This window comes from Stegostoma tigrinum, chromosome 35 (genome assembly GCF_030684315.1).
Source record: "Stegostoma tigrinum isolate sSteTig4 chromosome 35, sSteTig4.hap1, whole genome shotgun sequence".
Taxonomy (NCBI): Eukaryota; Metazoa; Chordata; class Chondrichthyes; order Orectolobiformes; family Stegostomatidae; genus Stegostoma; species Stegostoma tigrinum.
This window is the reverse complement of record NC_081388.1, coordinates 24,859,285-24,873,178: the sequence shown is the minus strand read 5'-3', so window position 1 is coordinate 24,873,178 and position 13,894 is coordinate 24,859,285. Positions and strand designations below refer to the sequence as shown.

Here is a 13,894-nt window from a genome sequence, read left to right as displayed (position 1 = left end):
TCTCTCTCCCCCCCCCCTTTCCCCCGGTTTACACGTTCCCCCCCCCTCTCTCTCCCCCCCCCTTTCCCCCGGTTTACACTTTCCCCCAGTTTACACGTTCCCCCCCCTCTCTCTCTCTCTCTCTCTCTCTCCCCCCCTCTCCCCCCCCCTTTCCCCCAGTTTACACGTTCCCTCTCTCTCTCTCTCTCCCTCTCCCCCCCCCACTTTCCCCCAGTTTACACGTTCCCTCTCTCTCTCCCTCCCTCGCCCCCCCCCCTTTCCCCCAGTTTACACGTTCCCTCTCTCTCTCTCTCTCCCTCTCCCCCCCCTTTCCCCCAGTTTACACGTTCCCTCTCTCTCTCTCTCTCTCCCTCTCCCCCCCCTTTCCCCCAGTTTACACGTTCCCTCTCTCTCTCTCTCTCCCTCTCCCCCCCCTTTCCCCCAGTTTACACGTTCCCTCTCTCTCTCTCTCCCCCTCTCCCTCGCCCCCCCCTTTCCCCAGTTTACACGTTCCCTCTCTCTCTCCCTCTCCCCCCCTTTCCCCCAGTTTACACGTTCCCTCTCTCTCTCTCTCTCCCTCTCCCCCCCTTTCCCCCAGTTTACACGTTCCCTCTCTCTCTCTCTCCCCCCCCCTTTCCCCAGTTTACACGTTCCCTCTCTCTCTCTCTCCCCCCCCCTTTCCCCCAGTTTACACGTTCCCTCTCTCTCTCTCTCCCCTCTCCCCCCCTTTCCCCCAGTTTACACGTTCCCTCTCTCTCTCCCCCTCTCCCCCCCCTTTCCCCCAGTTTACACGTTCCCTCTCTCTCTCTCCCTCTCCCCCCCTTTCCCCCAGTTTACACGTTCCCTCTCTCTCTCTCCCTCTCCCCCCCTTTCCCCCAGTTTACACGTTCCCCTCTCTCTCTCTCCCTCTCCCCCCCTTTCCCCCAGTTTACACGTTCCCTCTCTCTCTCTCTCTCCCTCTCCCCCCCTTTCCCCCAGTTTACACGTTCCCTCTCTCTCTCTCTCCCCCCCCCTTTCCCCAGTTTACACGTTCCCTCTCTCTCTCTCTCCCCCCCCCCTTTCCCCAGTTTACACGTTCCCCCCTCTCTCTCTCTCCCCCCCCTTTCCCCGGTTTACACGTTCCCCCCCCTCTCTCTCTCTCCCCCCCTTTCCCCCGGTTTACACGTTCCCCCCCCTCTCTCTCTCTCCCCCCCTTTCCCCGGTTTACACGTTCCCCCCCCCCTCTCTCTCTCTCTCTCCCCCCCTTTCCCCCGGTTTACACGTTCCCCCCCTCTCTCTCTCTCTCTCCCCCTTTCCCCCGGTTTACACGTTCCCCCCCTCTCTCTCTCTCCCCCCCTTTCCCCCGGTTTACACGTCCCCCCCCTCTCTCTCTCTCCCCCCCTTTCCCCCGGTTTACACGTTCCCCCCCCCTCTCTCTCTCTCCCCCCCTTTCCCCCGGTTTACACGTTCCCCCCCCTCTCTCTCTCTCCCCCCCCTTTCCCCCGGTTTACACGTTCCCCCCCCCCCCTCTCTCCCCCCCTTTCCCCCGGTTTACACGTTCCCCCCCCCCTCTCTCTCTCTCCCCCCCTTTCCCCGGTTTACACGTTCCCCCCCTCCCTCTCTCTCTCTCTCTCTCTCCCCCCCTTTCCCCCGGTTTACACGTTCCCCCCCCTCTCTCTCTCTCTCTCCCCCCCTTTCCCCCGGTTTACACGTTCCCCCCCCTCTCTCTCTCTCTCTCTCCCCCCCTTTTCCCCGGTTTACACGTTCCCCCCCCCTCTCTCTCTCTCTCTCTCTCTCCCCCCCCCCCTTTCCCCCGGTTTACACGTTCCCCCCCTCTCTCTCCCTCTCCCCCCTTTCCCCCGGTTTACACGTTCCCCCCCCTCTCTCTCTCTCTCCCCCCTTTCCCCGGTTTACACGTTCCCCCCTCTCTCTCTCTCTCTCTCTCCCCCCCCTTTCCCCCGGTTTACACGTTCCCCCCCCCTCTCTCTCTCTCTCTCCCCCCCCTTTCCCCCGGTTTACACGTTCCCCCCCCTCTCTCTCTCTCTCTCTCCCCCCCTTTTCCCCGGTTTACACGTTCCCCCCCCCTCTCTCTCTCTCTCTCTCTCCCCCCCCCCCTTTCCCCCGGTTTACACGTTCCCCCCCCCTCTCTCTCTCTCTCTCTCTCCCCCCCCCCCTTTCCCCCGGTTTACACGTTCCCCCCCCCTCTCTCTCTCTCTCCCCCCCCCTTTCCCCGGTTTACACGTTCCCCCCCCTCTCTCTCTCTCTCCCCCCTTTCCCCCGGTTTACACGTTCCCCCCCTCTCTCTCTCTCTCCCCCTTTCCCCCGGTTTACACGTTCCCCCTCTCTCTCTCTCTCCCCCCCTTTCCCCCGGTTTACACGTTCCCCCCCCCTCTCTCTCTCTCTCTCTCCCCCCCCTTTTCCCCGGTTTACACGTTCCCCCCCCCTCTCTCTCTCCCCCCCCCTTTCCCCCGGTTTACACGTTCCCCCCCTCTCTCTCTCTCTCTCTCCCCCTTTCCCCCGGTTTACACGTTCCCCCCCTCTCTCTCTCTCTCCCCCTTTCCCCCGGTTTACACGTTCCCCCCCCCTCTCTCTCTCTCTCTCTCTCTCTCCCCCCCCCCCTTTCCCCCGGTTTACACGTTCCCCCCCCTCTCTCTCTCTCTCTCCCCCTTTCCCCCGGTTTACACGTTCCCCCCCTCTCTCTCTCTCTCCCCCTTTCCCCCGGTTTACACGTTCCCCCCCTCTCTCTCTCTCTCCCCCTTTCCCCCGGTTTACACGTTCCCCCTCTCTCTCTCTCTCCCCCCCTTTCCCCCGGTTTACACGTTCCCCCCCTCTCTCTCTCTCTCTCCCCCCCTTTCCCCGGTTTACACGTTCCCCCCCCTCTCTCTCTCCCCCCCCCTTTCCCCCGGTTTACACGTTCCCCCCCCTCTCTCTCTCTCTCTCTCTCCCCCTTTCCCCCGGTTTACACGTTCCCCCTCTCTCTCTCTCTCCCCCCCTTTCCCCCGGTTTACACGTTCCCCCCCCTCTCTCTCTCTCTCTCTCCCCCTTTCCCCCGGTTTACACGTCCCCCCCCCCTCTCTCTCTCTCTCTCTCCCCCCCTTTCCCCCGGTTTACACGTTCCCCCCCCTCTCTCTCTCTCTCTCTCTCTCCCCCCCTTTCCCCCGGTTTACACGTTCCCCCTCTCTCTCTCTCTCCCCCCCTTTCCCCCGGTTTACACGTTCCCCCTCTCTCTCTCTCCCCCCCCTTTCCCCCGGTTTACACTTTCCCCCAGTTTACACATTCCCCCTCTCTCTCCCTTTCTCCCGATTTACACATTCAGTCTCTCCCCCCCGCCCCCACCTGCCGACGAAGTTCTCCAACACCGAGCTTTTGCCGGCGCTTTGCCCTCCCACGACGGCGATCTGCGGCAGGTCGAGATTACAGCTCTGACCGATGGAGCTGAAAGCGTCCTGCAGCTTGTTAACCAGCGGGATCAGATCCTCCATCCCCCGGTTCCCCATTGCGCCGCTCGGGGACTGATTCACTCCCAGCGCCTGAGGCCTGCGCTTCCGCTCACACCCTAGGCCCGCCGGATAACCGGGCACATCCCACTCGCCAGATCTACCGCCAATCATCCGAATCTAAGCCATTCATCGCACGGCCTGCCCTTGTAATGACGCCTTTCCTGGGTGCGTCACCCATTCTGGCCCAATTAGATTGGACATTCCTCCGTCAATCACAACATCGCTCATTCTGAATGGGTGCATTGGACATCAGTCAGATGTCACCACCCATATGACCAATCATTGGCTAAGGTCCCTGTCGATCATAGTGATTCCGTCACTGATTCGCTCCCCCGCGTTCCGAAAGCTGACCCGCCTTCCTCTCCAATATAACTGCTGGATGAACACAACAGGCCACGCAGCATCTTAGGAGCAGGAAAGCTTATGTTTCGGAAGGCTCTGGGCCCGAAACGTCAGCCTTTCTGCTCCTGAGATGCTGCTCGGCCTTCTGTGTCCATCCAGCTCCACACCTTGTTATCTCGGATTCTCCAGCATTGGCAGGTCCCATTATCCCCGCCTTCCTAACCCTTCATTGGCTTCTCCTGCACGTCAGTCATCCACGGCCAGAACCGATTGGAGACCGATGAGGTCATGCTTCCACCCTCCCTTCCCTGTTGTTACTGACCAGGAAGCGAACAGACCAGGATAACAAAGTGTGGAGCTGGATGAACACCGCAGGCCAAGCAGCATCTCAGGAGCACAAAAGCTGACGTTTCGGGCTCAGACCCTCCAGACGAACTGACGAAGCTGAGTACACACCCAGATACGTAGCATTGTGCCATACAGCAGGAAAGGTGCATAAAAACAACTGGAAAATAATCCAGAAGAAAATCTGAAATTTGAAAAAAAAATTGGAAAGACCTCAGGTGTTTAGACAATACCTCTGTAGAGAGAAACACATTTAACATTTCAGTAGTATCAGAGATAATGGGAACTGCAGATGCTGGAGATTCTCTGGATAATAAAATGTGAGGCTGGATGAACACAGCAGGCCAAGCAGCATCTCAGGAGCACAAAAGCTGACGTTTCGGGCCTAGACCCTTCATCAGATTTCAGAATCCTCTCCCAATCCCCCTCTTTGATGAAGGGTCTAGGCCCGAAACGTCAGCTTTTGTGCTCCTGAGATGCTGCTTGGCCTGCTGTGTTCATCCAGCCTCACATTTTATTATCTTAACATTTCAGTAGAATTGGTTTAAGTAAAAGATACTGTAATACAGGTTTCAAGCAGGTTGGCAGCAGGAATAAAAGAGTGGGGTGATGATGGATGATCTGTGATCATTTCAAAAGAAGGAAATTTGAAATAACGAAAAAAAAGTGGAGCATTTGAAAGGAAGTGGAAATGCATCAAGAAGCATGTAAATGACATTGACAGGACACTGAAATAGATCATATGGCCCCTCAGACTTGCTCTGCTGCTTTAACACAGTCATGGTTGAACTTGTTACTGGTGCTGCCAAACTACTGCTGATGGACATTGAAATTTCCCATCCAGCGTACCTGCTGTCCTTTGCCACCCCAAGTGGTGTTCAACGAGGAGCATTGATTCATAAACAAAGACCAGGATTTGGACTGGTATGTGGTGATCAGCACGAAGTTTCATTGCCTCTGTTTGACCTGATGCCACGAGACCTCATGGAGGCCCATGTCAATATTGAGGGCTCCCAACCAATTCTCCATGTGAAATAACTGCACGGAGGCTGGCGCCCCACCACCAAAATCATCCTTTATCTCCATGCACACGCTACACAGGCTGTAGCCAGCTAGCCGAGAGTCAGTCCCCTGAACTGAGGAGATTCTCAACTCCTGATCATATTGTTCAGCCAGGGCTTTCCTGACTAGGGTAACAAAGTGTGGAGCTGGATGAACACAGCAGGCCAAGCAGCATCTTAGGAGCACAAAAGCTGACGTTTCGAGGCTCGACCCTTCATCAAAGAGGGGGATTGGGAGAGGATTCTGAAATAAATAGGGAGAAAGGGGGAGGCAGATCGAAGGTGAACAGAGGAGAAGAGGGGTGGAGAGGAGACAGACAAGTTAAAAGGGGCGGGAATGGAGCCACTAAAGGCGAGTGTAGGTGGGGAGGTAGGGAGGGGACAGGTCAATGGGGCGTCCCATTGGGTTAGTAGGTAGGTAGGTAGATAGGAGATGGAGGTGTGGCTTGAGGTAGGAGGAGGGGATAGCTGAGAGGAAGAACAGGTTAGGGAGGTGGGGACGAGCTGGGCTGGTTTTGGGATGCAGTGTTTTGGGTTCCCTAGCAGAATTTGAGTTGCTATTCCTGCAACCTTCGGGTGGCATCGTTATGGCACTGCAGGAGGCCCAGGACAGACATGTTGTCTAAGGAAGGCGAGGGGGAGTTGAAATGGTTCGTGACTGGGAGGTGCAGTTGTTTATTGCGAACCAAGCAGAGGTGCTCTGCAATGCAGTCCCCAAGCCTCCGCTTGGTTTCCCCAATGTAGAGGAAGCCACAATGGTACAGCGGATGCAGTATACCACATTGGCAGATGTGCGGGTGAACATCTGCTTAATGTGGAAAGTCATCTTGGGGCCTGGGATGGGCGTGTGGGAGGAGGAATGGGGGCAAGTGTAGCACTTCTTGCGGTTGGAGGGGAAAGTGCCAGGCGTGCTGGGGTTGGAGAGGAGTGTGGAGCGGACAAGGGAGTCCCAGAGAGAGTGGTCTTTCCAGAAAGCACATAAGGGTGGGGATGGAAAAATGTCTTTGGTGGTGGTGTCGGATTGTAGACGGCAGAAGTGTTGGGAGGATGATGCATTATGTCCGGAGGTTGGTGGGGTGGTATGTGAGGATGAGGGGGATTCTCTTTTGGCGGGTATTGCAGGGACGGGGTGTGAGGGATGAGTTACGGGAAATGCAGGAGACATGGTCGAGGGTGTTCTCGAGCACTGCCGGGGGGGGGGGGGGGGGGGAGGAGTGGGGTGCGGTGCAGTTGCAGCCCCTGAAGAAAGAAGACATCTGGAATGTATGGGAGTGGAATGCCTCATCCTGGGAGCAGATGCAGTGAAGGCGAAGGAATTGGGAACAGGGGATGGAATTTCTTCAGGAAGGTGGGTGGGAGGTGGTGTATTCCAGGTAGCTGTGGGAGTCGGTGGGCTTGAAATGGATATCTTGAAATGGTGGTTGCCTGAGATGGAGACAGGAAGGGGAGGGATGTGTTGGAGATGGTACAAGTGAACTTGAGGTTGAGGTGGAATGTGTTGGTGAAGTGGATGAACTGTTTGAGCTCCTCTTGGGAGCACGAGGCGGCGCCGATATAGTCATCAATGTAACAGAGGAAGAGATGGGGTTTAGGGCCAGTGTAGGTACGGAAGAGGGACTGTTCCACATAACCTACAAAGGGGCAGGCATAGCTTGGGCCCATGCAGGTACCCACGGCCACCCCCTTTGTCTGTAGGAAGTGGGAGGAATCGAAAGAGAAGTTGTTGGGGGTGAGGACGAGTTTGGCTAGGCGGATGAGGGTGTCAGTAGAGGGGGTCTGGTCGGGCCTGCAAGACAGGAAGAAGCGGAGTGCCTTTAGGCCATCTGCACGGGGAATGCAGGTGTATAGGGACTGGACGTCCATGGTGAAAATGAGGTGTTGGGGAACGGGGAATTGGAAGTTCTGGAGGAGGTGGAGGGAGTGGGTGGTGTCATGGACATAGGTAGGGAGTTCCTGGAACAAGGGGGAGAAAATGGAGTCCAGATAGGTGGATTCGTGTTTGGTGGGGCAGGAGCAGGCGGAGACAATGGGTCGACCAGGGCCAGCAGGTTTGTAGGTTTTGGGAAGGAGATAGAAGTGGGCGTTGCAGGGTTGGGGAACAATGAGGTTGGAGGCTGTGGGTGGGAGGTCACCTGAGGCGATGAGGTTGTGGATGGTTTGGGAGATGATGGTTTGTTGCTCGGGGTGGGGGGGGGGGGGGTCATGATCCAGGGGGCGGTAGGAGGCGGTGTCGGAGAGTTGGCGTCTGGCCTCGGCGATGTAGAGGTCAGTGCGCCATACTACCACTGCGCCTCCTTGTCTGCGGGTTTCATGGTGAGGTTGGGATTGGAGCGGAGGGCTGCACTTTCTGCAGGGGAGAGGTTGGAGTGGGTGAGAGGGGTGGAGAGGTTGACGCGATTGATGTCTCAATGGCAGTTGGAGATGAAGAGGTTGAGGGAGGGTGGTGTCCAGGAGGAGGACTTGTGTTGGAGGCAGGTGAAGGGGTCAGCAGAGGGAGGGTTAGGCTCACAGTCAGAGAAGTAAGCATGGAGGCGAAGGCGGCGGAAAAACTGCTCGGCGTCCAAACCTGACTGGTATTCGTTATGTGTGGATGGAGGGGGAACAAAGGTGAGCCCCTTGCTAAGGACTGACCATTCATCCTCAGTCAGTGGGAGGTCTGGGGGGGGGGGGGGGGGGGGGAAGGTGAAGATTCGACAGGGCTCAGTGTGGCTGTCTTCTCTGGGGTTGCTGGCTGTGGGCGGGGTTCTATCAGCAGTGGGCAGAGTGGAGTTGGCATCTGTGGTGGGCGAAGTGGCATCACCGGTGGACGGAGCGGGGTGGGCGGCAACAGTGACGGTGAGGGAGATGTTTGTGGTGTTAGTTCTGGAAGTGGAGGCGGTGGCTACAGCAGCAGTCGCGTTCGTGGTCCCGGAAGTGGTGTACGCGGCGGTGGCGGATGTGACGTTATCAGTGGGTTCTCGGTCAGTGGCCTCATGGCTAATGGCGGCTGATAGATTGTGGGGGAGGTGCAGGGTCAGGCTGGGGATTTGGGAGGTGGGAGGAATCCTGTTTAAGGTGGCAGGGACCAGTGAGTTTATTGTACTTACAGTTTTTCGTGTACAGTAAAGCTGAGTAGAACTGTGTGTTCAGTTTGTAGATCCTATGAAGGATAACAAACAGGAGAGGTCCTCCGCAGGTCTGGGAGAGGGAGGCTGAGAGCTGGGGCAGGCTGGATTGCAGTGCCTGGAGATGCCGGCACATTGCTGAGAGTATGTGTTTCAGGACTTGCAGGGAGAAATGCTTCTGAAGGGTCTCAATGTTCTGGATGTAGATGTGGTCATGGTTGGGACCAAATTGGGAATGACTGGCCCGGGTTAATAACTTCAATCAAGAACCTCAGTTATCGAGGTCCACCTGCTTTCAATCAATACACTGTGCAATGATTATTGGTTACTGTGTCATGCAGATGAGTATGAGTATGTCAGGCAGTTATTCAGCTAGTCTGTGGAACATCTCTCCCAATTTTAATACTGCGACATGGATATTAGTGAGAAGGACTTTTCAGGGGCTGTCACTCTCATTTCTGGCACCTAGGTTGATGCTGAGTGGTCACTGTGGTTTCAGACTGGCTTTCAAAATAAGATTTTTAAAAATCAAACCTCATGATCTGCCAATGTAGGATTTGAACCCATGTCCCAGACCATTAGCCTGGGGTTCTGGGTTATTAGTTTAATGACAGAAGAGGCAACAAAAACTAAAGGGCGCAATTCTAAAGTGGTGCCAAAATACATGGATCTAGAGGCGAATATGCAGATCATTGAAATGCCATCGCAGGTTGAGGAGTTTAATAAAGCAGACAAGATTTTGGGCTTTATAAATAGGGTCATGGAGTACCAGAGAAATGATGAGAAGAGTCTAAAACACACAGTTTTGATTTCACTTGCAATACGTTGTCCAGTGCTGAGCAGCACACATTTGCAAGGGTGGGCGAATACATTGGGATGATTCATGATAAAAGATTCAGGAGAACAATTCAGTAATGAGGAACTTCAGTTACATAGATACATTTGAAAAACTAGGACTGTTCTCCTTGAAGATGATGTGAAAGTTGTTCGAGGTATTCAAAATCATGAAGGATCTGAACAGAGTAAATAGGGAAGAAAAAATTTCCCAGCAGTGGACAGGACCAGAACCAGAGGGTACAGATTAGAAATGATTGGCCAAAGTAGCAATGGCCACATGAGGGGGGGTGGGGGGGGGGGGGGAAGACTTTTTTTTTTACACAGGAGGAAATTAGGAAGTAGAATATTAGGGAGGGTCAGGGTTGGGGCAGTTTCGATTCAGGCCTTCAAATGTCTTGAGACCATCATTTTCTTTTCAAATTTTTGGTTTGGATTGGAGAGTTGAGGTCAGATTTTGACCAGCAACTCATTTTGGGAAGAAAGAGAGAGAACATAATCTGATGTTTATGGGACTGGCCTGGAGAGATAAATTGCAGCTCCTGGAATGCTACAGACTTTTCAATACCAAGATGGGTTTCTCAGCGACTAGCAGCTAGTTGGATGTTGAATTGGTCAAATCAAGGGTAGAATATTGTTGGTCAGCCCTTCAGAGAGAACGCTGCGAAAAACAAAACCATAGTTTGAATGGGTTTGGTTTAGGTTAAGGTTTTAGGCAGAAGGTTGTGCACGTGCAGTATTTTGTAACAAAAGCAATTTTGAGCTTTAGTCTCTCTAGTTTGATACCCAGTTAAAGAACTGTTGAAGGCTTCAAGGAAAGAATTCCAAGTACATCTTCGGCAGTCTGCAGACACTGTTTGCATGAATTGGTGACTTTGAAATTCAAGCAAGATTATAAAACTCTACGGGACTGGAATATAAAACATTGGTCAAGAATTTCTGAAGCCCTAGTACCTACCATGAGATCATTGAATTGGCAAATTAAATTCTTTAAATTTATCCCTTATCTGTGCCTTGTCTGAGAATGTCAGTGGTCGTTAAAGAAGATTGGGCTTAGATTATTGATACTATGTAGATTGACTTATCCATGTTCTGCTAAACTTTCATCATTACAAATAACAGATACCCGATACACTGAAAGAAACAATAATTTATTAGTAAAGGCTGCTTAGAAATTGTTTGATGTTTTGATTTTACTGTACTACAAATCCAGGGATAGGGAGGCTAATTTGGTTTGGTCTGTTATCGTAGTGTAATTAGTGGCTCGATCTTGAAATCTTAGCAGGATCTTTAAACGTCCACCTGAAATTGGATTTTGGAACTGAGAGTGGGTACTCAGACACCAAACGTACATCCAAATTTCAGATTCAAGGACTCAATGTGCCAAATGGCCTGCGTTTGCATCACAAGGATTTTATTATTCTACTATCAATTGGGTTTAATGGGAGCAGAGGTGCCATGTATCAGTGAACCTTGTGTTACAGTTCAGATAACTGGAAATGAGAAATTAGGAGATAGAATTCTCAGATGAGGAGAAAACAGAAGTCGTCCAAAAGGGCATGGATACAACAGACTGAGCAATGACTACACTAATAGCAGAAGCGAATACCATTTTACCTGGTATGCTGTTTGTTTGGAGTCTAAATGTTGGAGAAGGATAGAAAATGATATCTAATGCAGCTCATGGTCATGTATGGGAAGGATAGGATGCGATGGAACAGCAGACGAGAACGTTGTGGAGGGAACAGTCCTGCCAAATGCTCAACAGCAAGGTATGTTGTTTTTGGAAGCAGTGTCACTCTAGAGGGAGCAGAACGGGCACAGGATGGGCTGCTGAACATATGATATGATCGGGAAAGGCAGAGGATGAGGAAATGAGGAAAATAGGAACCGGACAGCAGTTTCAGTAATGCTGTCAACTAGGATGGTGATATGGCAAAGCTGGAAGAATATCATTCAACATCTGATGATGACCAAGGGGTGGGGGAGAATGGTGGCTGGAGAAGTATATGTGCTCAAGGGCCCAAAGGCAATAAGCTTCAAATTTCACAGCATTTAACTGGGGAAAAAAAAAAGAGTCTCTCATTTGGGACTCAATAGGAGTCTTGAGTCAACAAGGGACTAGCTAGGTGGCAATATGGAGATAGTGAATGACACTGCAAAAGAGAAATTTTAATCATGAAGCCATACTTGGCAGTCAGGAACAACCAGGTACTGTCCAGAGAATGAATACCACTTCAGCCAGCTCAATTTCCTCCATTCTTGAAGAGGAAGCTACTCATGGCACAGAATTTAAAATGATTTTATATTTAAGAAGTGCTTTATTCTTCACAAGTAAACAAGTGCATCATGTATCACAGCCAATAACACAATCTCAAGTTCTGGTAAGGGAAATAAAAAATTCACAATGCACCCACATACAGCACAGAGAATCTCAGCCATCAAACCCAGGAGAGATAGAGAAAGTTTTGACAATACGAGCTGTGACAAGAGCAAAGTCTCTTTTATTCTTAGAGTCATAGGGCATGGAAACAGAACCTTCAGTCCAACTAGTCGATGCTGACCATGTTCTCAAATTAAACAAGTCCCACCCGCCTTTGCTTAGCCCACGTCCTTCCAAACCCAAGTAGATAAAGAATTATGTACCCGAACCTCCAGGTCCGTACAATTTATTGCACAAGTTGTGCTCTCTTTGTTTCACCAAAATGCAATACTTTGCGTTTATCCAAATCAAACTCCATCTGCCACTAAGAACAACATTTTATCTAGCGCAAAGCAATACAGTGGTGACTACCCCATGACTGATCTGAATAATGTCCAGACACAGGTAGAATGATAGGCTGCTATTTCAATTGTGTAATAAAATCAAACAAACAAAACAGAGGTGGCTTAGAAAAGGCTGAGTACACCTAGGAGAGCAGAGAATGTTGATCTCAGCTGCCAGGAATAAGCATTCCTCAGAGCAAAAGAGATCATCTCTCACACTCTCTTCCCCCCACCCACAAACCTCTCAGCGATCAGGATAGGCTAGGGTATCCTTACTTCTGGCTCTCCGGTCACTGCTCCATTAGTTCATTACTTAGAAAGAATTTATCATGCAACTGTTGTGCAATGTCGCAATATTTCTTAAAAATTTGACTTTCATAAACACACACACACATCTACTAGGAATGAGCACACGTTTCTGCTCTCCTTCCTTTACAATTCCCACAAAAAAGCCACACAGTTTGTTTCTTCTTATCATTCTTCATTGCTCAGACACATTCCTATCCGTGAATGAAAAACAATTTTATTTTTAAACAAGTTATAAGTAATAGGCTTCCCATTAACAAGCATTTTAATTTTAAAAGATTATTTTAAGTAACGGCTTCAAGTGCAAGCGATCAAGGTCAAGCAGAGCAGTGATCTCAGATCAAAGCTGCTCAAGAAGCAACAAGTTTAATCCTCACAACCCATCCAGTGTACATTTCCTGCAATTACCTCCTCCATCTATTTAACCCCATCCACCCTCAACTCACAAAAAGGAACCCCATGGAGGCAGCAGGGTGGGCTGGAATCAGAAGCAGTGACTCCCAAGATGCTGCTTGGCCTGCTGGGTTCATCCAGCTCTACACTTTGTTACGACAGAGTGGCAGCTGTCTAGTTGTTAATAAGTGATATGCTAACATTACCAAGACAGTGTCTAAAGCAGTGCGGCACCAGAATCAAACAGCAGGACAGAAAGGACTAGAATTGAAACACAGACACACACACACACACACAGTCAGTGCCAAGTCAGTCTAGTAGTTCAAACCACACACACACACAGATCAATTGAAGCTCAAGCACCAAATATATAGAGTCCATATTCCTTTCTCACCCCGAGACACTGTATTACCACAAAAGGCATTTGGTACAGATTCTTTACTTTAGCCAGTTTGTGGTGTTAAATCAGCAGGTCAGATAGAATCTATGGGAAAAGAAACAGTTAGCATTTCAAGTTTGATCTTTTCACATCATGACATTTCACCCTTCAGTTAGATGCTGCTGCCAGATCTGCTGAGTATTGAGCATCTTTTGTTTTCATTTCAGATTTCCAGCACATGCAGAAGATGAAGACTCATACTTTCCTCATTTGGAAACTTGGTTCTAAAGTGGACAGAACCATCTATAGCTGTTAACTGTAATGTGTGTTCCTATATTGTGAATTTTCCCCTTTTTAAACCTCAATTTGTTAAGATCAAAGAGTGATGCCAGAACACCTGAAATTTCATTTACATGTAACTAAAATGAGGCTTTTAGAACCTTTGGAGGTGATTAGTTTAGTGCCTTAGCAACGAGAGTAGATGATGTTCTACGGCTCAAGGAGATGTGATAATTCTGTCTTTATTAAATAACTTAATTCTAGCTAGAAGATCAGTGAAAGTGCAGTTTTTCTTCCAGTAATAAGAAAGGTCCACACTAGCAGCAGTGTGCAGTTTAGCAGTCTATAGAATAGTAAGGGCAGAAGGTGTTCAAGTGTTTTGCGTGTTAATAAAAGCTTCAGAAACAAAAAGCTGTGGAAGATTAAGAAATAATCGAGCTGTATTAGGTGGCTGAAGGTTTCAGGAGGAGACATTTTCTAAATAAACGCATCGATTGATTACTTTATTTCTTGCAAAGTCATGCCCCTGGAAAGGAACTTTAAAGGGGAAACATAGGACTCTTCACTGAAGAGTACATACCTGTAAGGTTGTTTTTGAGGGATAACAGGTTGAATTGAATTTTTTTT

General features: G+C 50.6%; 1 protein-coding gene across 6 annotated transcripts in view; it reads right to left on the bottom strand.

The window, feature by feature from the left end:
• Positions 1 to 3,703, bottom strand: part of dnm2a (dynamin 2a) — a 71,938-nt gene extending 68,235 nt beyond the window's left edge. The window contains exon 1 of one of the 6 annotated variants that reach the window (XM_059639859.1): positions 3,295 to 3,703. In XM_059639859.1, coding sequence (XP_059495842.1) covers positions 3,295 to 3,569 — 275 coding nt within the window. In that variant the 5' untranslated portion in view covers positions 3,570 to 3,703. The remainder of the gene's footprint in view (positions 1 to 3,294) is intronic. The other 5 variants (XM_059639860.1, XM_059639856.1, XM_059639857.1 and 2 more) reach the window with 5 other exon arrangements.
• Between the last annotated feature and the right edge of the window lie 10,191 nt (positions 3,704 to 13,894).